This window comes from Osmerus eperlanus, chromosome 10, assembly GCF_963692335.1.
Source record: "Osmerus eperlanus chromosome 10, fOsmEpe2.1, whole genome shotgun sequence".
Taxonomy (NCBI): domain Eukaryota; kingdom Metazoa; phylum Chordata; class Actinopteri; order Osmeriformes; family Osmeridae; genus Osmerus; species Osmerus eperlanus.
This window is the reverse complement of record NC_085027.1, coordinates 7751925-7774614: the sequence shown is the minus strand read 5'-3', so window position 1 is coordinate 7774614 and position 22690 is coordinate 7751925. Positions and strand designations below refer to the sequence as shown.

Below are 22690 nucleotides of genomic sequence, written 5' to 3'. Positions count from 1 at the left end.
AAAGCTTAAATTATTTTTATTGAACGGTGATGATGGCTTTTCCCCGGCCTGTCAGCCCTTCACCCTCCATGTCAGCAGCCTCCACCTCCAGCGTGTACCTGGGGTATTTCTAGAAGACAGAGCAGGTGAGTCAGAGTGATGAAACACATAAAAACACATTAGAAATGCATATTAGATGTACCGTAGTCTAAAACAACCTGTAGCAGCCTTTATAAATCTATTAGTTTATAACACTTGTGGTAGATATTTGCCTATATCATCATGACCAAATGTGGGTATGGTGACTTGTTTAGGTAAAGGCATGAAAGCCTGTAGACCTTTGGCCCATGCTTTCCTTTAGCTCACACAAAATGTGGTGTTGAAGGCTCTAAAACAAGTGTAAACAGATGCTAGTTGATAATCAACGAACAGACATACTGTCTTTGAAACCGAACTTCAATTCCTTGTTATGCCATGTACGGTTTTACTTTTGTTCTTCCCTAATATAAAGGTTTGTGCAAAACCTCACACCACTGCTGTGAATCTTCTCTCTGTGCATGAACACACTTGGAATGTTCTTTCTATTGCATCCTGTAAGTCTTGATAATTATTGAATCACAACAAACCCTATAATAATCCTATACAAGCAGGCTATGACAACAGACTTAAACAGGTCTCACACCGGCCTCTCTGAGGAGGGAACACTGGACATCAGCCCCGGTGCAGTCGCACACTGTGGCCGTAAGAGTGCTGTCCTGCTCCAGGCCCTGGTTGTCCGCCACCCTCAGAACCACTGTGTAGTCCCCCTGTGCAAGAGAGGTGGCCAGGGACAGGATGATGCCCGTCTCTGCAACGAAAACAAACAAAAAGAAAGGTACTTCTCATATCAGTCAGGGTAGGTAATGTTGTTGAGAAACACCTTCACTCCCTGTATTATTACATCCTAGTACTGTTTGTAGAGCTGGCCAGGCTTGACCATAGCTAACGGGGACTTGCTCTTTTTACATAGCAGCAGATAAACCCCTTACAGGCACTGCTATGGATGTGTGGAGGGTGTGTGTTATTTCATAGTACGTACGGGTGTCGTTCATGCTTGCAGTCCAGTTATCTTTAGATTGGCCCAGCAGTAAGACTTTGTAGGGGGCAGCAAACGTCGGGCCGTCCTTGTCAGTGACAGACAGCACATGGGACACAGAATCTTTGTTGCAGATCCTGATGGAGCGCTCCATGATGATGGGGGCGTTGTCATTCACATCCTCCAGCTGGATCAGCAATGTGCCTGTTCCTGTGGCCGGGATATCATCTGAGGAAGGAGGAATTATATGAATGAAGGGTATTCATGTAGATTCATAATTAATAATGCAGAACAACTTAGATTTTCAGAGAATACAGCAGTGTTTCCGATGCAAGTTCTTCTGTTCCATCAAACACACTGCTGTTTCCACCTCTGCCCGTCTGCTCCCCTTTGACAGCAAACAGGACAGGAGGAGAAACGAGGCTTACCGTTGTCAACGGCCGCAATGAGTGCCGTGTATTTGCCATCAACCACGAAATGAGACTCCCGGTCCAGTTCGTTCTTCACCAGGATCTGACCGTTGTCCTTATTTATGCTCAGCCGGCCGGCAAGGTCCTTCTGGATCTTATACCTGTGGAGGGACGCAAGCCTTTGTAAGACGGGGCATCACTGAACAGCCAGCAGTAAGGCAGGTAGTGGGGCGTTCCCTCAACTAGAACGGACATTAAAACTTCAGAGTTGGGGAAGGGTCAGTGGGTCTTACGTGATGGTCTGCTTGCGTGCCGTGTCTGGGTCGGTGGCGGTGTAGACGGTCAGCTCACTGCCTTTAGCCAGGTCCTCCTTCTTCACCACCAGCTTCTCCACTGGTCTGAAGACAGGAGCCTCATTCACATCCTTCACTGTCACCACCACCGTGGCCGTAGCCGTGGGCATGGGAGAGGCGAAGGGCACCGCGTTCACCACGGTAACTAACAGAGTATACCGGCTGACCCTCTCAAAGTCCAGCTCCTGCCAAGATACAATCCAGGATGGTAAGCCTTACGTACACTGGCAGTTGGAAGCGACAAGTCGCACTTGTTTACACAAGTCCAGTCCAACTTAATCCAGTGCGTTACAGGGGTCCTACCTTGACTGTGGTAATGATCCCCTCCTGCTTGCTGGGTCCGGTTGTGACATTAAAGCGGTTTTCGGGGTCTCCGTCCACAATCCGGAACACAGCAGTCCAGGCCTCAGAGTGGGGGTCGTCCAGGTCGGTTACCTGCATCTTCACCACCTCGGCTCCCATCATGTTCTCTGGTACCTCAGCGGTGTACTGGGGTTATAGGAGATAAACATGAAGACAGTACAACTTCTACATCCAAGTCATTCAAACATAATCTCCATACATTACTCTCTCACACACACACACACACACACACACACACACACACACACACACACTTACAGAAGTTTGCTCAAACTGAGGTGCGTTGTCGTTGCTATCGGTGACAGTGATGATGGCTTTTCCCCGGCCTATCAGCCCTTCACCCGCCATGTCAGCAGCCTGGACCTCCAGTGTGTACTTGGGAAATTTCTGGAAGACAGAGCTGGTGTTAAGTTGGTGTCAAGTGAAACTGCTGCCATGTCCTTGATTGACCAATAAATGTTGGCCTATATTAGCCAATGAGGATTTCCAAGAGACCTGCAGTGGAGACCTCACAGCCTATTGGAGGTTCCACTGACTGGCTGTATGACAGGTCTCAGTGGCAGACAGGCTATAACAGGTCCCAGTGACCCAGCACCCACCTCTCTGTCCAGGCCTTGAGACTGGACTCTGATGTGCCCAGACACAGAGAGGCCCACACCGGCCTCTCTGAGGAGGGAACACTGGACATCAGCCCCGGTGCAGTCGCACACTGTGGCCGTAAGAGTGCTGTCCTGCTCCATGCCCTGGTTGTCCGCCACCCTCAGAACCACTGTGTAGTCCCCCTGTGCAAGAGAGGTGGCCAGGGACAGGATGATGCCCGTCTCTGCAACGAAAACAAACAAAAAGAAAGGTACTTCTCATATCAGTCAGGGTAGGTAATGTTGTTGAGAAACACCTTCACTCCCTGTATTATTACATCCTAGTACTGTTTGTAGAGCTGGCCAGGCTTGACCATAGCTAACGGGGACTTGCTCTTTTTACATAGCAGCAGATAAACCCCTTACAGGCACTGCTATGGATGTGTGGAGGGTGTGTGTTATTTCATAGTACGTACGGGTGTCGTTCATGCTTGCAGTCCAGTTATCTTTAGATTGGCCCTGCAGTAAGACTTTGTAGGGGGCAGCAAACGTCGGGCCGTCCTTGTCAGTGACAGACAGCACATGGGACACAGAATCTTTGTTGCAGATCCTGATGGAGCGCTCCATGATGATGGGGGCGTTGTCATTCACATCCTCCAGCTGGATCAGCAATGTGCCTGTTCCTGTGGCCGGGATATCATCTGAGGAAGGAGGAATTATATGAATGAAGGGTATTCATGTAGATTCATAATTAATAATGCAGAACAACTTAGATTTTCAGAGAATACAGCAGTGTTTCCGATGCAAGTTCTTCTGTTCCATCAAACACACTGCTGTTTCCACCTCTGCCCGTCTGCTCCCCTTTGACAGCAAACAGGACAGGAGGAGAAACGAGGCTTACCGTTGTCAACGGCCGCAATGAGTGCCGTGTATTTGCCATCAACCACGAAATGAGACTCCCGGTCCAGTTCGTTCTTCACCAGGATCTGACCGTTGTCCTTATTTATGCTCAGCCAGCCGGCAAGGTCCTTCTGGATCTTATACCTGTGGAGGGACGCAAGCCTTTGTAAGACGGGGCATCACTGAACAGCCAGCAGTAAGGCAGGTAGTGGGGCGTTCCCTCAACTAGAACGGACATTAAAACTTCAGAGTTGGGGAAGGGTCAGTGGGTCTTACGTGATGGTCTGCTTGCGTGCCGTGTCTGGGTCGGTGGCGGTGTAGACGGTCAGCTCACTGCCTTTAGCCAGGTCCTCCTTCTTCACCACCAGCTTCTCCACTGGTCTGAAGACAGGAGCCTCATTCACATCCTTCACTGTCACCACCACCGTGGCCGTAGCCGTGGGCATGGGAGAGGCGAAGGGCACCGCGTTCACCACGGTAACTAACAGAGTATACCGGCTGACCCTCTCAAAGTCCAGCTCCTGCCAAGATACAATCCAGGATGGTAAGCCTTACGTACACTGGCAGTTGGAAGCGACAAGTCGCACTTGTTTACACAAGTCCAGTCCAACTTAATCCAGTGCGTTACAGGGGTCCTACCTTGACTGTGGTAATGATCCCCTCCTGCTTGCTGGGTCCGGTTGTGACATTAAAGCGGTTTTCGGGGTCTCCGTCCACAATCCGGAACACAGCAGTCCAGGCCTCAGAGTGGGGGTCGTCCAGGTCGGTTACCTGCATCTTCACCACCTCGGCTCCCATCATGTTCTCTGGTACCTCAGCGGTGTACTGGGGTTATAGGAGATAAACATGAAGACAGTACAACTTCTACATCCAAGTCATTCAAACATAATCTCCATACATTACTCTCTCACACACACACACACACACACACACACACACACACACACACACACACTTACAGAAGTTTGCTCAAACTGAGGTGCGTTGTCGTTGCTATCGGTGACAGTGATGATGGCTTTTCCCCGGCCTATCAGCCCTTCACCCGCCATGTCAGCAGCCTGGACCTCCAGTGTGTACTTGGGAAATTTCTGGAAGACAGAGCTGGTGTTAAGTTGGTGTCAAGTGAAACTGCTGCCATGTCCTTGATTGACCAATAAATGTTGGCCTATATTAGCCAATGAGGATTTCCAAGAGACCTGCAGTGGAGACCTCACAGCCTATTGGAGGTTCCACTGACTGGCTGTATGACAGGTCTCAGTGGCAGACAGGCTATAACAGGTCCCAGTGACCCAGCACCCACCTCTCTGTCCAGGCCTTGAGACTGGACTCTGATGTGCCCAGACACAGGGTTGATGGCAAACATGTTGGCGTTGGGTAGAGGGGGGTCCTGGCTCAGGATTTTGTAGCGGATGTCTGAGTTTTCATTGCAAGGCTCATCCGCATCTTTGGCCTCCATCTGCATGAACTCAAAGCCTGTGTGTGGAAATTGGAAAGAAAATAGATCAGATTTACTGCTTTCTCCCAGCCTCACAACGCACAGTTTTTGCTTCAGATTCACTGAGATGTTCATTGTGACTTAGGCTAGTGTAAACGGTGTGTTCACCTGTACTGGAAGCTTCAGGGACATTTCCTAGGAAGGGTTCCAGAGGGAAGACAGGTTTGTTGTCATTCTGGTCTATGACATAGATGATGATGTCCATGGGGCACTCAGCTGGCGCATTTCTAGTTTTGGCAATAGCTTTAAGCTACACACACACATTTACATTTAGTCATTTAGCAGACGCTCTTATCCAGAGCGACTTACAGTAAGTACAGGGACATTCTCCCCGAGGCAAGTAGGGTGAAGTGCCTTGCCCAAGGACACAACGTCATTTGGCACAGCCGGGAATCGAACTGGCAACCTTCAGATTACTAGCCCTTCAGATTACACGCACACACAGGTTAATCACCTAGACAAACTTGATCTTTATAAAAATGAGGATGTGTGTTCAGCCAGTAAGGCATCTCTGTCCCCAGGCCCCTACCGTGTACTTGTCCTGCTTCTCTCTGTCCAGGGGCTTGGTCACATACATCCATCCAGTAATCGTATCGATGACGAACAGATTCTCAGGGGGCTGATCAGCTCCTGGGCCTTCAATTTGGTACTGTAGTATGGCTTCCTTATCTCTGTCTGACCCGATCTATACATAGATACATCAGAATGACCTTATCAGAGACCGCAAAGCTTGACTTATATAAAATCACATTTTCCTTGGAGACAGACTCTAGCCTCCAGAATGCCAGTGGGGCAATAATTCCTGTCAATAACGTTTTTTTTGTACAGAGGTGCTTTTGATTTGCCTCGTAGGTTGCACTTCTGGAACTGATCAAATGTCCTCATTCCAGTGGGTAACTCAAATCAAGTTCACCCAAGTTTCTAATAGTAAAGTTATCTCAATATGAAGTCTATATTACCTGCAACATCATCTTGGGGAAGGGTCCTCTGTCATTCTCAGGGAAGTTGAAAGGAGAGATGATGCAGGGCTTCTTCTGTCCTGTGCAGAACTTGGGGAAGACCAGAACAGACAGAAACAGAGATAGAGCATTATTAACCAACTGTATCACTGTCTCTCTCTCTCACACACACAAACACACCCACGTACGTTTCTATCGGTGACAGTGATGATGGCTTTTCCCCGGCCTATCAGCCCATAACCCTTCACGTCTGCAGCCTGGACCTCCAGTGTGTACTTGGGAAATTTCTGGAAGACAGAGCTGGTGTTAAGTTGGTGTCAAGTGAAACTGCTGCCATGTCCTTGATTGACCAATAAATGTTGGCCTATATTAGCCAATGAGGATTTCCAAGAGACCTGCAGTGGAGACCTCACAGCCTATTGGAGGTTCCACTGACTGGCTGTATGACAGGTCTCAGTGGCAGACAGGCTATAACAGGTCCCAGTGACCCAGCACCCACCTCTCTGTCCAGGCCTTGAGACTGGACTCTGATGTGCCCAGACACAGGGTTGATGGCAAACATGTTGGCGTTGGGTAGAGGGGGGTCCTGGCTCAGGATTTTGTAGCGGATGTCTGAGTTGGCATTGCCAGGCTCATCCGCATCTGTGGCCTCCATCTGCATGAACTCAAAGCCTGTGTGTGGGAATGGGAAAGAAAATAGATCAGATTTACTGCTTTCTCCCAGCCTCACAACGTTTTTGCTTCAGATTCACGGAGATGTTCACTGTGACTTAGGCTAGTGTAAACGGTGTGTTCACCTCTACTGGAAGCTTCAGGGACATTTCCTAGGAAGGGTTCCGGAGGGAAGACAGGTTTGTTGTCATTCTGGTCTATGACATAGATGATGATGTCCATGGGGGCCTCAGCTGGAGCATTTCCAGTTTTGGCAATAGCTTTAAGCTACACACACACACACACACACACACACACGTTAATCACCTAGACAAACTTGATCTTCAATATAAAAATTAGGATTTGTGTTCAGCCAGTAAGGCATCTTTCCCCAGGCCCCTACCATGTATTTGTCCTGATTCTCTCTGTCCAGGGGCTTGGTCACGTACAGCTGTCCAGTATTCTTATCGATGGTGAACAGTTTCTCAGGGGGCAGATCTGCTCCTGGGCCTTTAATTTGGTACTCAACCTTGGCTTCCCTATCGTCGTCTGACCGGATCTAAAAACACAGATACATCAGAATTACCTCATCAGAGACTGCAAAGACTTATATAAAATCCCATTTTCCTTGGCGACAGACTCTTGATGCATTTGATTTGCCTCACAGGTTGCACTTATAGAACTGACCAACTGGCCTCATTCCAGTGGGTAACGGAATCAAGTGCACCAAAGTATTTTCAAGTAGTACAGTAACACAATATCTGCTTTGAGGTCTATCCATCTTACCTGCACCATCGGCTTAGGAAAGGGTCCTCTGTCGTTCTCAGGGAAGCTGATGGGAGGGATGATCCAGGCCCTCTTCTGCCTCTCTGCTCCTGTGGCCACACTGAACTATGGGAGGGGTTCCATACATGGACAGCCATATACAGACATGTCAACTTGACATTGTCAAGTATCAAGGAAATATGATCACCCCACCCCACACAAACAACAAACTTCTACTAGGAACAAGATTTAAATAGGTAATCATTAACAAGTAAATCCACAAATAACTATAACAACTGGAACTGTGATCAAAGTCCAATAAAACTGTTGTCTTAAACTTGGACTAAACTGAGTAAAGCTCGCCACGGAAAAACTGAATTTGGCAAACAAAGCACTCAAGAGAGTTTGGTCATATAGCCTACTAGGTATTGATTTGATAAACATGTAATCATAATCTACCACAGAAATATGTGAGAATTGTGATATACGTATCACGGAATTACAAGAAAACATCGCAGTTTTATGAGAACATAGTTACGTGATTGTTTCCGAGTCGGAGAGTGGACGTTTGGTAACTTATCGCTGGTGTGTGAAGTGTGCGGACAGTCTGCACAACCCTGTGTAAAGTCGACAAATTTATGACAATGCCATGTTAATGACACTTGCGTCTCAATGTTTCAGACCAATACATTTTTAAAAAGTAATTGTACTTGTCTCGCTGTGTTCTCCACATCTTATCAGCATCTACCTCGGATTCGTAAACGTTCACATTTTCTCGTAGCCCAATTCCGTGATAGCATAGAGAAGAGACAATTTTCTCATGTAATGCCGTGATACTAGGCCTCTCAATTCTAAGATACAGTAATTCTTAGTTGTCTTTTTACGAACGCAATTTCACAACACAATCAAAATAGTCTTACCTGCGAAAAAATCATTACCACAACCAATGTAACAAACCTGAAGGTAACCATCATACTCAACATGTCACCGTGTTCAAAGTTTTAGGCTAACCAAAGTATTCCTTTATAGCACCGTTCAAAACTGTATTTTGCTACGTCGCATAATCGTTTTCTGGCCACATATTAAGAACACCCCCTCAGGATGTGCTGGTCAGCAACCACGTGGACAAGTGTAATTTATTACAACGAAAGGGAAACTGTGGCTATGTACGAAACAGATGTTGGTAAATAATATTAAGCTCACATTTTTACAGCACTTTTATCTTAAATGCATTCTGGATCAGGTAGAAGGTAACAGCATGTCAAGTACACTGCCGAAAGTGACCCCATAACCCACCAGGTAGCCTATACTATACCCCTTTAAATCAGTGTTGAACAAAGATCTTGGAAAAATGGTTGCCTAAAAAATAAAATAAAAACTTACAAGAAAGTTTTTTTTTTTGACTAATTGCCAGATTACTGCTACCCCATACTATAACTTTCATACAAACTGACAATTAGGTTAGTTCAATATATTTAATTAAACTATTCACATCAATTTGACCATTGTACAATAGATACATCCATCAAGGTATAAAAACTAATCATAACTATTGCATCTTCAGGAGCACATGCCACGTTCAATCAGGGTTAAAAAAAAAGACAATTCTTAGGAAAAAGTTGCTTCACAAACCTTAAAAAAACCAAAACATTTATTGAGCAACCTGAAGATGGTTTTGAAACCTCCCAATATTCACATCAATGTTTATACAAAATCAAACTTGGTAAGATAAACACATAAGGAACACAATACAAATTCATCAACTGGGCCAAGTAGCAAAGTACAGTGTGGGTTGAGGTTCAGAATGATTTTCTGGGCAATGGACCGTCCCTTCACGTAGCTCTATGCCTCTCTCAATCTCCAAATCACCCACCCTTCATCCATTCATCCCTCACCAGGCCTACCTGAAGAGCAGGTACTCTGAACATACAGCAAATAGATGGGTTTCCATGACAACTGCCCAGACTAAATGTGCCTCTTATGTCCCGCCCCAGGAAGTGATGTAGAGGGCGGAAGCAGAAAGAGAAAGCAAGACAGCGTGTTAGGCAGTAGGCAGAACGTGTGTGTGTGAGCACTCATACGTGTTCACATCTATAGCAATGTACGCGCCATGTACCAGCCAACATGAGGTTGTACGTGTGTGGTAGTAACTAGAGCATTTCCTCCTCCCCTCCCCCGTACATGTCGGCCAGCTTCTTGAAGCGCGGGCCCCACTCCTGCATGAGGTCGTAGTCATAGTCTCCGTCAGAAGACGAGGAGTTGAGGGAGGAGAGAGACCCTGCCTCGGAGCCTCCACCTTCATAGTCAAACACCAGAAGAGAGTCGTAGGGAGGAGCTGTGGGGTCATTGTCCGCTGCCTTCAAGTTCTGGACGGAGAGAGAGAGAGAGAGAGAGAGAGAGAGAGGTCAGGGTAAAAGCTGTATACTGGGTGGACCTCCTTTGGTAATGGATTAAACTGTGATTGGATAAGAAGAATGTAAGATACCACATCTTATCTACAATTGTCTTTGTAGAACTTCAAGAGCTCTACAACTTGTTTTGTAAGATCCAGTGAGAGCCCAGTTTTAGGGCTGACTGCAGAATCTCCCTGTAAGAGAACATGTGCAGTGTGAAGCAGTGCAGCTGTGTAGAGGTTAAGAGGAGGAACTCACATCTACAATGAAGTTGCCGATGTCTTCAGGGTTGGCAGGGCGGGGCCGGTACGTGGGGGCGGGCATGAAGGTGGGCTCCACATCGTTCCGGAACACTTCAGGACGGTTGTCTAGGCCACGGTGGAGCACGCTCAGATCATAGTCCTGGGAGAGGAGAGTTTGGGCAAAAACGTAAGAGGCGTCTTTGTACAGTGGAGAAACAGGTTTGTGCACACACACGTCTGTCTCTGTGTCGGCACCTACCTGATCGTCCTCTCCGCCTCCCTCCTCGTCATAGTAGTAAATGTTGTCTCTGATATCATCCTCCTGCAGGAGAGGCTCCTTCTTCTCTCCTTTCCTTCTCCTCATGAACATCAGCAACAACAGCACCAGCACTGTGAGACACAGACGGCAGTACTTGTACATGTGGTAATACATCTGTACAAATATCAGTAGCAAAATGGGCTTCCATACATGCAAGTCTTAACACAAGGCATCACATGCACACAGATCAGAGTTCAGTTAGCGAGTCAGTCGGTCCACTCACACAGCAGCAGCAGGATGGCTCCCAAGATCCCCAGGATGCCTGGAAGGCCCACACCGGCCTCTCTGAGGAGGGAACACTGGACATCAGCCCCGGTGCAGTCGCACACTGTGGCCGTAAGAGTGCTGTCCTGCTCCAGGCCCTGGTTGTCCGCCACCCTCAGAACCACTGTGTAGTCCCCCTGTGCAAGAGAGGTGGCCAGGGACAGGATGATGCCCGTCTCTGCAACGAAAACAAACAAAAAGAAAGGTACTTCTCATATCAGTCAGGGTAGGTAATGTTGTTGAGAAACACCTTCACTCCCTGTATTATTACATCCTAGTACTGTTTGTAGAGCTGGCCAGGCTTGACCATAGCTAACGGGGACTTGCTCTTTTTACATAGCAGCAGATAAACCCCTTACAGGCACTGCTATGGATGTGTGGGGGGTGTGTGTTATTTCATAGTACGTACGGGTGTCGTTCATGCTTGCAGTCCAGTTATCTTTAGATTGGCCCTGCAGTAAGACTTTGTAGGGGGCAGCAAACGTCGGGCCGTCCTTGTCAGTGACAGACAGCACATGGGACACAGAATCTTTGTTGCAGATCCTGATGGAGCGCTCCATGATGATGGGGGCGTTGTCATTCACATCCTCCAGCTGGATCAGCAATGTGCCTGTTCCTGTGGCCGGGATATCATCTGAGGAAGGAGGAATTATATGAATGAAGGGTATTCATGTAGATTCATAATTAATAATGCAGAACAACTTAGATTTTCAGAGAATACAGCAGTGTTTCCGATGCAAGTTCTTCTGTTCCATCAAACACACTGCTGTTTCCACCTCTGCCCGTCTGCTCCCCTTTGACAGCAAACAGGACAGGAGGAGAAACGAGGCTTACCGTTGTCAACGGCCGCAATGAGTGCCGTGTATTTGCCATCAACCACGAAATGAGACTCCCGGTCCAGTTTGTTCTTCACCAGGATCTGACCGTTGTCCTTATTTATGCTCAGCCAGCCGGCAAGGTCCTTCTGGATCTTATACCTGTGGAGGGACGCAAGCCTTTGTAAGACGGGGCATCACTGAACAGCCAGCAGTAAGGCAGGTAGTGGGGCGTTCCCTCAACTAGAACGGACATTAAAACTTCAGAGTTGGGGAAGGGTCAGTGGGTCTTACGTGATGGTCTGCTTGCGTGCCGTGTCTGGGTCGGTGGCGGTGTAGACGGTCAGCTCACTGCCTTCAGCCAGGTCCTCCTTCTTCACCACCAGCTTCTCCACTGGTCTGAAGACAGGAGCCTCATTCACATCCTTCACTGTCACCACCACCGTGGCCGTAGCCGTGGGCATGGGAGAGGCGAAGGGCACCGCGTTCACCACGGTAACTAACAGAGTATACCGGCTGACCCTCTCAAAGTCCAGCTCCTGCCAAGATACAATCCAGGATGGTAAGCCTTACGTACACTGGCAGTTGGAAGCGACAAGTCGCACTTGTTTACACAAGTCCAGTCCAACTTAATCCAGTGCGTTACAGGGGTCCTACCTTGACTGTGGTAATGATCCCCTCCTGCTTGCTGGGTCCGGTTGTGACATTAAAGCGGTTTTCGGGGTCTCCGTCCACAATCCGGAACACAGCAGTCCAGGCCTCAGAGTGGGGGTCGTCCAGGTCGGTTACCTGCATCTTCACCACCTCGGCTCCCATCACGTTCTCTGGTACCTCAGCGGTGTACTGGGGTTATATGAGATAAACATGAAGACAGTACAACTTCTACATCCAAGTCATTCAAACATAATCTCCATACATTACTCTCTCACACACACACACACACACACACACACTTACAGAAGTTTGCTCAAACTGAGGTGCGTTGTCGTTGCTATCGGTGACAGTGATGATGGCTTTTCCCCGGCCTATCAGCCCTTCACCCGCCATGTCAGCAGCCTGGACCTCCAGTGTGTACTTGGGGTATTTCTGGAAGACAGAGCTGGTGTTAAGTTGGTGTCAAGTGAAACTGCTGCCATGTCCTTGATTGACCAATAAATGTTGGCCTATATTAGCCAATGAGGATTTCCAGGAGACCTGCAGTGGAGACCTCACAGCCTATTGGAGGTTCCACTGACTGGCTGTATGACAGGTCTCAGTGGCAGACAGGCTACAACAGGTCTCAGTGACCCAGCACCCACCTCTCTGTCCAGGCCTTGAGACTGGACTCTGATGTGCCCAGACACAGGGTTGATGTCAAACATGTTGGCGTTGGGTAGAGGGGGGTCCTGGCTCAGGATTTTGTAGCGGATGTCTGAGTTGGCATTGCCAGGCTCATCCGCATCTGTGGCCTCCATCTGCATGAACTCAAAGCCTGTGTGTGGGAATGGGAAAGAAAATAGATCAGATTTACTGCTTTCTCCCAGCCTCACAACGCCCAGTTTTTGCTTCAGATTCACGGAGATGTTCACTGTGACTTAGGCTAGTGTAAACGGTGTGTTCACCTGTACTGGAAGCTTCAGGGACATTTCCTAGGAAGGGTTCCGGAGGGAAGACAGGTTTGTTGTCATTCTGGTCTATGACATAGATGATGATGTCCATGGGGGCCTCAGCTGGAGCATTTCCAGTTTTGGCAATAGCTTTAAGCTACACACACACACGTTAATCACCTAGACAAACTTGATCTTTGATCTTCAATATAAAAATTAGGATTTGTGTTCAGCCAGTAAGGCATCTTTCCCCAGGCCCCTACCATGTATTTGTCCTGATTCTCTCTGTCCAGGGGCTTGGTCACGTACAGCTGTCCAGTATTCTTATCGATGGTGAACAGTTTCTCAGGGGGCAGATCTGCTCCTGGGCCTTTAATTTGGTACTCAACCTTGGCTTCCTTATCGCTGTCTGACCGGATCTAAAAACACAGATACATCAGAATTACGTCATCAGACTGCAAAGACTTATATAAAATCCCATTTTCCTTGGCGACAGACTCTTGATGCATTTGATTTGCCTCACAGGTTGCACCAACTGGCCTCATTCCAATGGGTAACGGAATCAAGTGCACAAAGTATTTTAAGTAGTACAGTAACACAATATATGCTATGAGGTCTATCCATCTTACCTGCACCATCGGCTTAGGAAAGGGTCCTCTGTCGTTCTCAGGGAAGCTGATGGGAGGGATGACCCAGGCCCTCTTCTGCCTCTTCAGCCCTGGCCAGGCCTTAGGGAAGAACAGCACAGGCAGGAGCTCTCTGGAACTCTCTGGAGCCTGGTGAAAAAGTAAACAGTATTATTACCCACACCCACACGGGGAAGGGGGGAGGGGGGGTCTGCCATCTGAAATTCCCTGGTCTACCCAACATTAGTCTAATTTTAACTGCTCACAAGGAAAAGTGCCATTACTCAACAAACCCAGCAGGGGTAGGTATTGGGTAGGAAATGATGGCAGTATTTACACAGACAAGTGTTTAGCAATTAGTTTCACTTGGTGATGGTGAAGTTCCTGAAATGCTCTAAAACAAGGCACATTTCAGGAAAAGGAATTAGTCCATGAGTTTGTACAAGAGAAGGTTATACTACCTCTGTGCTCAACATGAAGCTAAAGGAACTTCACCATCACCAAGTAAAACTAATTGCTAAATAATTGAAACAATTAATAACTAGAGAGGGTACAATTTCTGGGGAAATTATAGGGTGTGCTTGCTTGCATCGGTTGCACAGGGGGGTCCGTTTTTTATGACATTTTTACAACTGATATTTCTGTATATTTTATATAAAAATGCATACTTATTATTTATAAAGATTATAGATTTAAAAGCATTTTTTTTTGCTGCTCATTTACAACTCGAAATACGAGTGAAGTGTAGAATGAAATAGATGTCTTCTCATTTCCCCTGAAAGAGGCAGCCTTATAGTTGAATCAAAACTAATAAATTTGGCAGACCGGTGTAAAAAATGTACCTAATCTCTATGACTTAAATGTCCTTTTAAGTTTTTCCCTTCTCGTGATATTTTCAGGCATTTAGCCTACTCATATTGCATTCATTCATTAATAAAGAACCCCCTTTGAAGATTATTCTACGACGTTACCGACAGTAGAAGATGGAATCGCGATTCAAACAGTAGCCTACCATCTGCTAACTGAAAATATGCCCCCAAAAACGTAAATAAGCTTGACATTTATTTAGTGGAAAATTGCTTTCATGAAAAGCTCACTGGTAGCGATCATTAACCTTTTCATGTTCCTGTTAAATTTGCCTGAAAACGCCTAAACAGCATACCCAAAGTAAATTGGAAGCTGTTCTTGAACCATTTGGAGTACATGCATGTAAATGATCTCTTTTGAAAGCTGACACTCTGAAGTTATGTCCCCTGTTGTCAGGACCCCTGTCAGTCCTTCTAGTGTTGAGTAATAGAAGCTTGAACACAAGGAAAGTGAAAATTTCTATTTCCGCCTAGATTTTGTTTTGAAAACAGAGGCCTGAAGAGGCCTAGAGGTGGTAGGTATTATCTGGAAGACTAAATTGGACCACAGGTTGAAGCCTTACCCAATTCAAATCAAAAGTCAAACATAATACCACAATATATTCATATTTGACACATGTTTTTATAAGAGTACATCCAGGAATTTTCTAAAAGGGTCTTTTGGAGACTCCAAAATGACCCTTTGTAACCAAGGTCAAGGTCAAATAAAAAGGTATTATTTTTCATAATTGTTATCTCTGGCCCATCTCTGGTACTTAGAAATATCATATATAATAGCTAAATCCCTAATTAGTAATACTGAAACACAAAAACTGAAGCATGAACACATTGGAGTGCTTTATCTGATTCCAAGGATTGGCGCACAAAGAACACTGATTCTGTCAACCATATTGCGCAATCGACTGTTATTTTGAAGGCTCCACAGACGCATACAAATGAGGTATTGGCATTTTCAGCTAGCTGTCAGCTACAAGGCTAACGAGCTAATTTCAGAGCCAGTCGAAGCCAGTTCGAGAAATTTGTTTAGAACGAGTGTGGGGGGGGGGGGCGGGGGGGGGCAGGACGCACAGACCTAGTTGGCTTTAGAGGGCTGTCAACGGGGCATGGAAGCTCCTATTGGGTCGAACAAGGTGTCAATCAAAAGGGGAGGGTTCAACGGACATTTTGAGACCTTCATTTTGTAAATACTCCGTTGATAAATCGGAGAAAATAACACTTTTATGTGAACAAGTTGTTTCTTCCTTCGGCTAACTTGCATAATGAAACAAAGGATAATGGCTATTCATGAACGTAAAACATTGTATTTGGACGAATTACTTTACATGGTTAGATACTTTGAACCCTTGGGACTTACGCAGATCAAGTTTTGATGGCATGATTTGCACACCTGGACCTATTTGAACAACTTAGGGTGAGTACAACTTTTTTCTTTGGCATTGTTGAAGGAATGTTCACCGGAAAAAGACGTTGACTTTGCTTGCTATTGCGACTTGATCTTGAATTGGTTTATTTCAATGGAAGCACAAGAATCGTAGCTTTCCAACGATGTATAACATGTGTAGCGTCTAAAAAATATATTTTTTAGAATTTAGTGCGTCGTAACTGAGGAAGGGGGAGGCAGCATTTTTGTCTCGCGGGCGAAACAGGAGCGTAAACAGGTTAAGTAACAACGCAAAGTGCGCTATCCTTGTGTGGAGAAGCTGCCCCGGTAAATTGTACAACTACAGTACAGTAGACTACTGCTGTGTTCGTCTTGGTAGCGATTGCGTTGGTTGAATTGGATTTAACGTTCCGTTGTACGGTTTAAGCTGAAATTAATTATTTTCATGAACAGATTGACAAAGTTTAGGCTGTGGCAATGAAGTTAAGGTTAATAGTTAGACTTTTGATTTAAGTAAGGGGAGTGCCGAACATGTTCTGTCGCTGTTTGACTTCCTACAGCTGTGTAGATGTTTTTGTAATGTCTCGCGTAGGCTACAGCGTTGCAGTGAGCAACACTGGTTTGAAACCACAGGTAATGATAATTTCACCCACAAATCGTTTACTTGTAATGTAATGTCATGATAAATCCTACAACGAAAATGTATTTGTGAGGAATGTTTATTTTAACGATTGAAAACAGATGCATCATAGACCACTGTAGTATGTGTTGCCCGGGCAACAGAGGCTAATGTCATGATGCTAATGCTTCGGTGAAATAGTAGACTACCGTTTCCGAAAGTAGATGTGGGCCTACTTCCTTAATAATATCAGCTAATATTGTACATTACATTTCACAATTGTGTTTCAGATCACAAAGTAAAATTAGTAAATAGTTATCACCCTGGCCTTTTTGTTTGGTGTTTGCTTTTTGCTTGTGCTTGCAGTAAAGCTATAGTTAGCCTAGCTATCCCCCAAGTTAACAGATGCGAAACGAATGTTCTGCTACAGGTAGTCACGCGTGTTTTCGTGACGCAATGACGTTAGTAACGTCAGTGACTGTGGCTAGCAAATTAGCCACCGTTAGCTTCACTTTTCGCCACAAAAACTTAATTTGAGCCTAAACCATGCAACGGAACGTAAATAAAAATACAAGCAACTCAATCGCTACCAAGACGAAACTTTTGACACCTAGGTTGTCTATGTAGGCCAAATATTGACGAAGATTTAGGGGGGCAAAAAGAAATAAAAATAATAATATATATGTGAGAGAACAAAGGTTGTGTCCTTGCCGAAGGCAAAGCACACCCAATGAAACTAAGCAACTATATAAATGATGCATAGCTCAAGCTCTGTTTGACTGTACCTGTTTAGGAGTTGCAGAGGCCAACTCAATGGGCTGCACCTCCTCAGGGCTCTGATTCAGATGAATAGGGTGGCTGTCGTTGTGGTTCTTGTGATGATAGATGTTATGGTTCTTGTGACCATGGTGGTCCTGGTTGTTGGGCCCACTGTGGTCTTTGTGACCATGACGGTCCTGGTGACCTTGTCCATGGTGGTCCTGGTGACCATGGTGCTCCCTGGCCTGCAGCACGACCCTAGCAGTGACGGTCATCTTCCTGCCCAGGGAGTCCCAGACGTGGATGGAGAAATCCTTGTGCCCGCTGTGAAGAGCCACCTCCCGCTTCACCTTCACAGTGCCATCCGACTCCACCCTGAAGCGCTTGTCCTCCGTGTTAAACCAGAAGCGCTTCCGTTCTGTGCAGTCATCAAACCCCACTGGAACACAGACAGGTTCAGGCGTTAGAGCACACACACACAAACCCTTACACATGGAATAACCACAGACAAAGGAACATTTTTCTTTCTCAATTTAAATACTTTTGAATGCCGCCATCAATGTTTTAGCTTCTGAAAGTTGGCTAGCACTGCATCATGACAAACCTGTTTGACTGCCATCTCAACTAGTGAATTTAGGAATGGAACAACAAAATGGAGGAAAGTGTCAGAGCTAGGATCTTACAGCTGTGACAAATATTACTCACTAAAACAACTACTGTCTGACGGCCACATGCCGACACAATCAATCATCCTCCCCTTCTCCACCTCCACAGTACAGTCATCATGACTGCTGGGAATCAAACTCGTCTCCCACAGGAGAGTGAGCAGCTGAACTCAGAGCCCTGTCCATTAGAAACCTCTGGACAGGAAGGAATTAACCACAGAGATAAGTTAATGGTTGGACTACGGGTCAGGATACGACCTGAGGCTGAGAGCCTAAATAGCTTTTCCACACAACTGGCCTTACACCATACTCTCATGTTCAGTCATACAAGACTGGTAGGACTGGAGTCCTATACGAGTGGTCCTGGTTTGGCCTGCCAGTAGGCCGGTTAGACAACTAGACTGGAGTGTGTGTGTAAGGGTGTACAGGTCAGGTTCCGTTTCCTACTTCTAAACAGACAAGATCGATCCACCAGGTATATAAAATGTTTACACCCTCTGCCTTACTCAAGAGTTCAGACTCACACCTAGGCCTTTCAGGTCCTCTGGAACAGAAGAACATGCCCCATGCTTTGTTCCCACCGGGGACTTTTGTTCTTGTGAAACAGCACTCCTCTTAGCACGCATGGGGGAACCGACCAAGCAGCGGTTCCGACAGGGTGAAGAGGGGAACTCCTTTAAAGCCCACAGATGGCTGTTAATAGCAGCTTGGTTCCCCAACCCTCTCCCCTGATATGGACGACTCCAGGAGTCAGAAGTTAAACCAAACAAGAATAGTCTTCTGACTCGCCACCACAGCAGGTCGGGGGAAGTACCCAACGACCCGCTCAGTCACGCATAGAGCAGAAGATGTCATTTCTGGGAATCAGGAGGAGGATTGGGTTGAATGAATCCTTCTCATCCAGTACCAAGTTCTCAGAATTAAATATTCTCGTTAGTAACACCTACAGACCGACTGTACAAACCACAGGAAGTTGTCTCAGTCTGACTAAAAACAGGAGGATCCGAGTCTGTACCCAGGGTTTTTCCAGCATAGAGAAAATGTTAGCGCGTGCCAAAGCCGGTTTCCCGAGCGCCAAAGGCAAAAAAAAGTCTGCGATGAAGAAAAAAATAATTAAAAGCTGTGTTCATCACGCGTGCAATGCGTGTCAGCGAATATGTTCTCAATAGTATGTTTCAAGTAGGCTACAGCCGAACCCTCGTTCTGTTTTGATCAATAGTAATCGAGTTGATAAGCGTGTCTTCTTGTCTGATCAATACGCAACTATGAGGTGCGCGAATGGACAGAGCGGCCAGTAAACGTCGTTCCGCTGCAAGGGCCAGCCCGACGTGCACGAATACACCTGTACAAATGCAAATGAAATTTCCACTCAAAATGCTGACAAAAGTTGGATTTACGATTTCCAACGAAGCCTCCATTGGTATTCTTAACCTGGAATGATAATGTATAGTGCAGTGTTTCCTCTATGGCTAAATTTCTGCCGCCACGGTATCAGAAATCAGGCTGTACAAAATTTTAGGCCGTCTATCAGCAGTGATTGTTAGAGTGCATGTCGGAGAATTGCACGGACACGCGATTCACACCGCAGTTGATTGCGTGTGTGCGTCCTTGAGAACTGTAAGTCGTATAACTTATGTTGTCAGTTCATTTAAGCCTGCTATTGTATAACTCTATAGTTCTTACAAATTTAGTTAACTGGTGATTTTCGTTGTTTATATTCTTTCCCTGCTAGCTAAATTGTATGTTGATTCGATAGCGATTGCTGCCCTTGCTCAGGTTTGTATTTTAGGTGCATTATTATGCTGAAGTAGTTTTAATTAATAAAAAGTGGGTTTATTGTTATTTGCTACAGAATGCTTAGCCTATCAAGATCAAATGAAGCAGGCAGTGTAGCCTACTTCAGAGTGGCCTACCTTAATCGATAGGCTAGGCTACTGACTATTTACAATAAGTTGTTACGTCAATTATTAACTGGCAGCATTTATGCCATTTAGAACATACTATGAGTGTAAGGTGTCTTTAAGTAGCCTAACTTTATTGCTTTAGGGGAAATAGGACGACAATATGTGCAATATTACATTAGCTATTACGGTGCGTTCACACTGCAGCGGCGCGGCGGCGCGGCGGCGCGGGGCGTCGGTTTCCAATTCATTTTCAATGAAACCAGGCGTTGACGCTCGCGTAGGGCATTGTGTTTAGGCGAGCGGAGCGTTGCAAGTTGGATTTTCTCAACTTAATGTAAATGAGGAGCGTAAAAACGCTAGCGTTGGCCAATCGGATTGGTTTCTTGTAACGTAGCAACTGTTGGTCATGGTAAACATTTCTAGGTTCTGTTCAGAACAAAGTTACGTAATGTGACGAGCCTGAATTTAAAGAAGACTTTCAGACCAGTTCCCACACCAATGACTATGTGGAGTGCAAGCTATTGGTTTATTTTAATGGGTGACTTGACCCCTTAACCCATGGCTTAGGTGTGGCTGAATGAGACCACCCACACGAGCCCAGATCAGAAAATGTACCCAGGGTAACTGCTGGACAGAGCAAGATAAGGCCAACTCCAGGACAAACTGAAATGCCTTAGACATGTCATAGAGAGTGGGCAGGTAAGCAAAGTCTTCTGGCCAGCTGCACCTTTACAAACACTATCCTCTCATCAGAGGGAGTTAGTTACTGGAAGGCTCTGGAGGCACAGTAGAACACTTGAGATTTCGAGAAGACACAGGCTTGGTTGTGTCCTTTTAATACCCTCTGGCCAAACAGCTGACACCCATGAACAAATACACACTGACGAAGCCACCACACTTCCACATTGACAGTGACGAGGCATGTTGCAATGAGGTTTCATTTTCAAATAATACCATTGATGGCAGTTTAGTGGCAAGTCAAAGACACCAGGATACAGATTTCCTGGCGCTGAGATTATCAGGCTGAGGAGCCAGAGCTGGTGTTGTGACTGGATGACTCCACAAGGTGAACAGCTACACAACCGGTCCTGAAGGCCATTTCCCAGACAAGACAAAACACCAAACACACTGACCCTGTGGCTTAGTAGACACTGAAGTATGTGTAAAAACTAATTATGATATTGGATTCCTTTTACACTAGGGGTGAACAAACTCAGAGGTAACCGACAGAATATCAAATTAGTAGACAGGCGACATGACCACATTCAGTACAAAAAAGTGAATTTATCCTTTTTTACATTCTTACATAAGGGGACCACATTTGAGTGGTTTAGAATTCCAAGTGGATCACGAGATGAAGTCTACCTCATAACATTGTGTTAGACCGGAAGGCCCTTACCTTTGCCCAGGACTCTGCCCTGTTGGAGAAGCCTTCGCTCCACTTTGAAAATCAACATGTCTGCTTCGAAACCCGGCTGACATGCCGACTCCTCTGATGACCCAGGTGCAAAAGCCTGACACAAAACACATATGCTTAGAAAACATTGGGACCATCTCTTACACCTAATGATTTATTTGTAATGTATCATAAGAACTTTCTAAAGGTTAAAAAAAACAAACATTACATGTCAAAATGTTTACTCCAACAACATCAAAGAGCTTTAGTTCATGTGGGGAAAAAACTAGGCCTAACAAAGAAATTGGGTGACAGATATGTATGTCAATATGACATTTGATATAAAAGTAGGCTAGCTACATATCAGGATTCTCGGTCTCTTCAATCATTTTAACTCGTACTAGTATTCCCCCCTTTCCTTAGGCTACATGATTGTTATATATTGCAAAACGTTTAAGATTGTGGGCTTCGGTTTAACAATGTCACGGCTTTTTAAACAAATCACAATGAACAACTTAGTCAATGACTTGACAATGTACAAAAGTACGACTTTCTCCACAGTAACCGCTACCGCAAAAAAAAAAAAAAGAGAAAGCATACATAAAAGTCTTACCTGGAGACAAAATAAGACGCCTAAAAGCGTGAACTTAAAGGTCCTCATCTGATATATTCCTTGGTGTAACACAATAGTAGAAAGGTTTTAGGAGAATGAAAGTATTCCTTTGCCGCTCCGCTTCTACCGGAATAGCTTCCTTGTTCAAAAGCGGTCTTTCGTACACTGCAGTTAAATCAGTTCGATGGGTTTCAGCAGGTAGAACTGAATGACGTATACTTGCAGGTGGCCTCGCCCATCCGCCAAATTCCAAGTATGGTCATGAGCGAGCGCCAGCACCTACGGACACAGGTAAATCAGAAATACTGAACAGGAACACACTGGAATGCTAGTCAAACCAAGGTTCCTGCTGAAATAACACCAATCGAGAAAAGGATTGGAAGCATTAATTCAGGAACCAACACAGCTGATACTGAACTGACAGATGTTCTGCTTTTTAATAGGCTGCAACCCAAGTTCTATTTTACACTAGGCTATAAAAACATTTGCAGTCTTTGACAAAATATTTTTTGAGCAGTTGTTAATGTTATTCATAATATAGAGCGTAGATACATACTTGTGGTGTAAAATATACAGTATTTGGATTTTAAAAATCTCTATAGAACTAGTAGGAAGGTATTCCTCCAGACTGTATTTCCTCTGTCAGCTAAGACCCATTATACAAGAACAGACAGATATCCTACCCTGCTATTCCACTGCTCTCAAAGGAGCCAT

General features: G+C 45.7%; 1 protein-coding gene across 1 annotated transcript; it reads right to left on the bottom strand.

The window, feature by feature from the left end:
- Position 1: 1 nt before the first annotated feature.
- Positions 2-22222, bottom strand: cdh31 (cadherin 31). The gene is made up of 41 exons (XM_062471786.1): positions 21977-22222; positions 21367-21481; positions 17425-17837; positions 13777-13923; positions 13411-13566; positions 13163-13304; positions 12860-13032; positions 12519-12647; positions 12219-12404; positions 11856-12100; positions 11581-11723; positions 11156-11380; positions 10706-10924; positions 10423-10553; positions 10180-10323; positions 9680-9894; positions 9433-9446; positions 8239-8395; positions 8067-8145; positions 7550-7654; positions 7167-7322; positions 6910-7051; positions 6612-6784; positions 6301-6399; positions 6113-6202; positions 5683-5838; positions 5262-5403; positions 4959-5131; positions 4618-4746; positions 4298-4483; positions 3935-4179; positions 3660-3802; positions 3235-3459; positions 2780-3003; positions 2439-2567; positions 2121-2306; positions 1758-2002; positions 1483-1625; positions 1058-1282; positions 660-826; positions 2-109 (listed from the first exon to the last, which is right to left on the bottom strand). Exons 1-41 carry the CDS (start codon positions 22022-22024, stop codon positions 17-19), a joined length of 6657 nt encoding a protein of 2218 aa, XP_062327770.1. The 5' UTR covers positions 22025-22222; the 3' UTR covers positions 2-16.
- Between the last annotated feature and the right edge of the window lie 468 nt (positions 22223-22690).

Excerpts from the sequence above, each read along its gene's own strand:
- cdh31 (XM_062471786.1), bottom strand. The coding sequence starts at position 22,024 with ATGAGGACCTTTAAGTTCACGCTTTTAGGCGTCTTATTTTGTCTCCAG. Across the intron at positions 13,567-13,776 it reads TTCCTAAGCCGATGGTGCAG|ATCCGGTCAGACAGCGATAA; the intron begins GTAAGATGGATA and ends CTGTGTTTTTAG. Across the intron at positions 10,324-10,422 it reads GAGGCGGAGAGGACGATCAG|GACTATGATCTGAGCGTGCT; the intron begins GTAGGTGCCGAC and ends CTCCTCTCCCAG.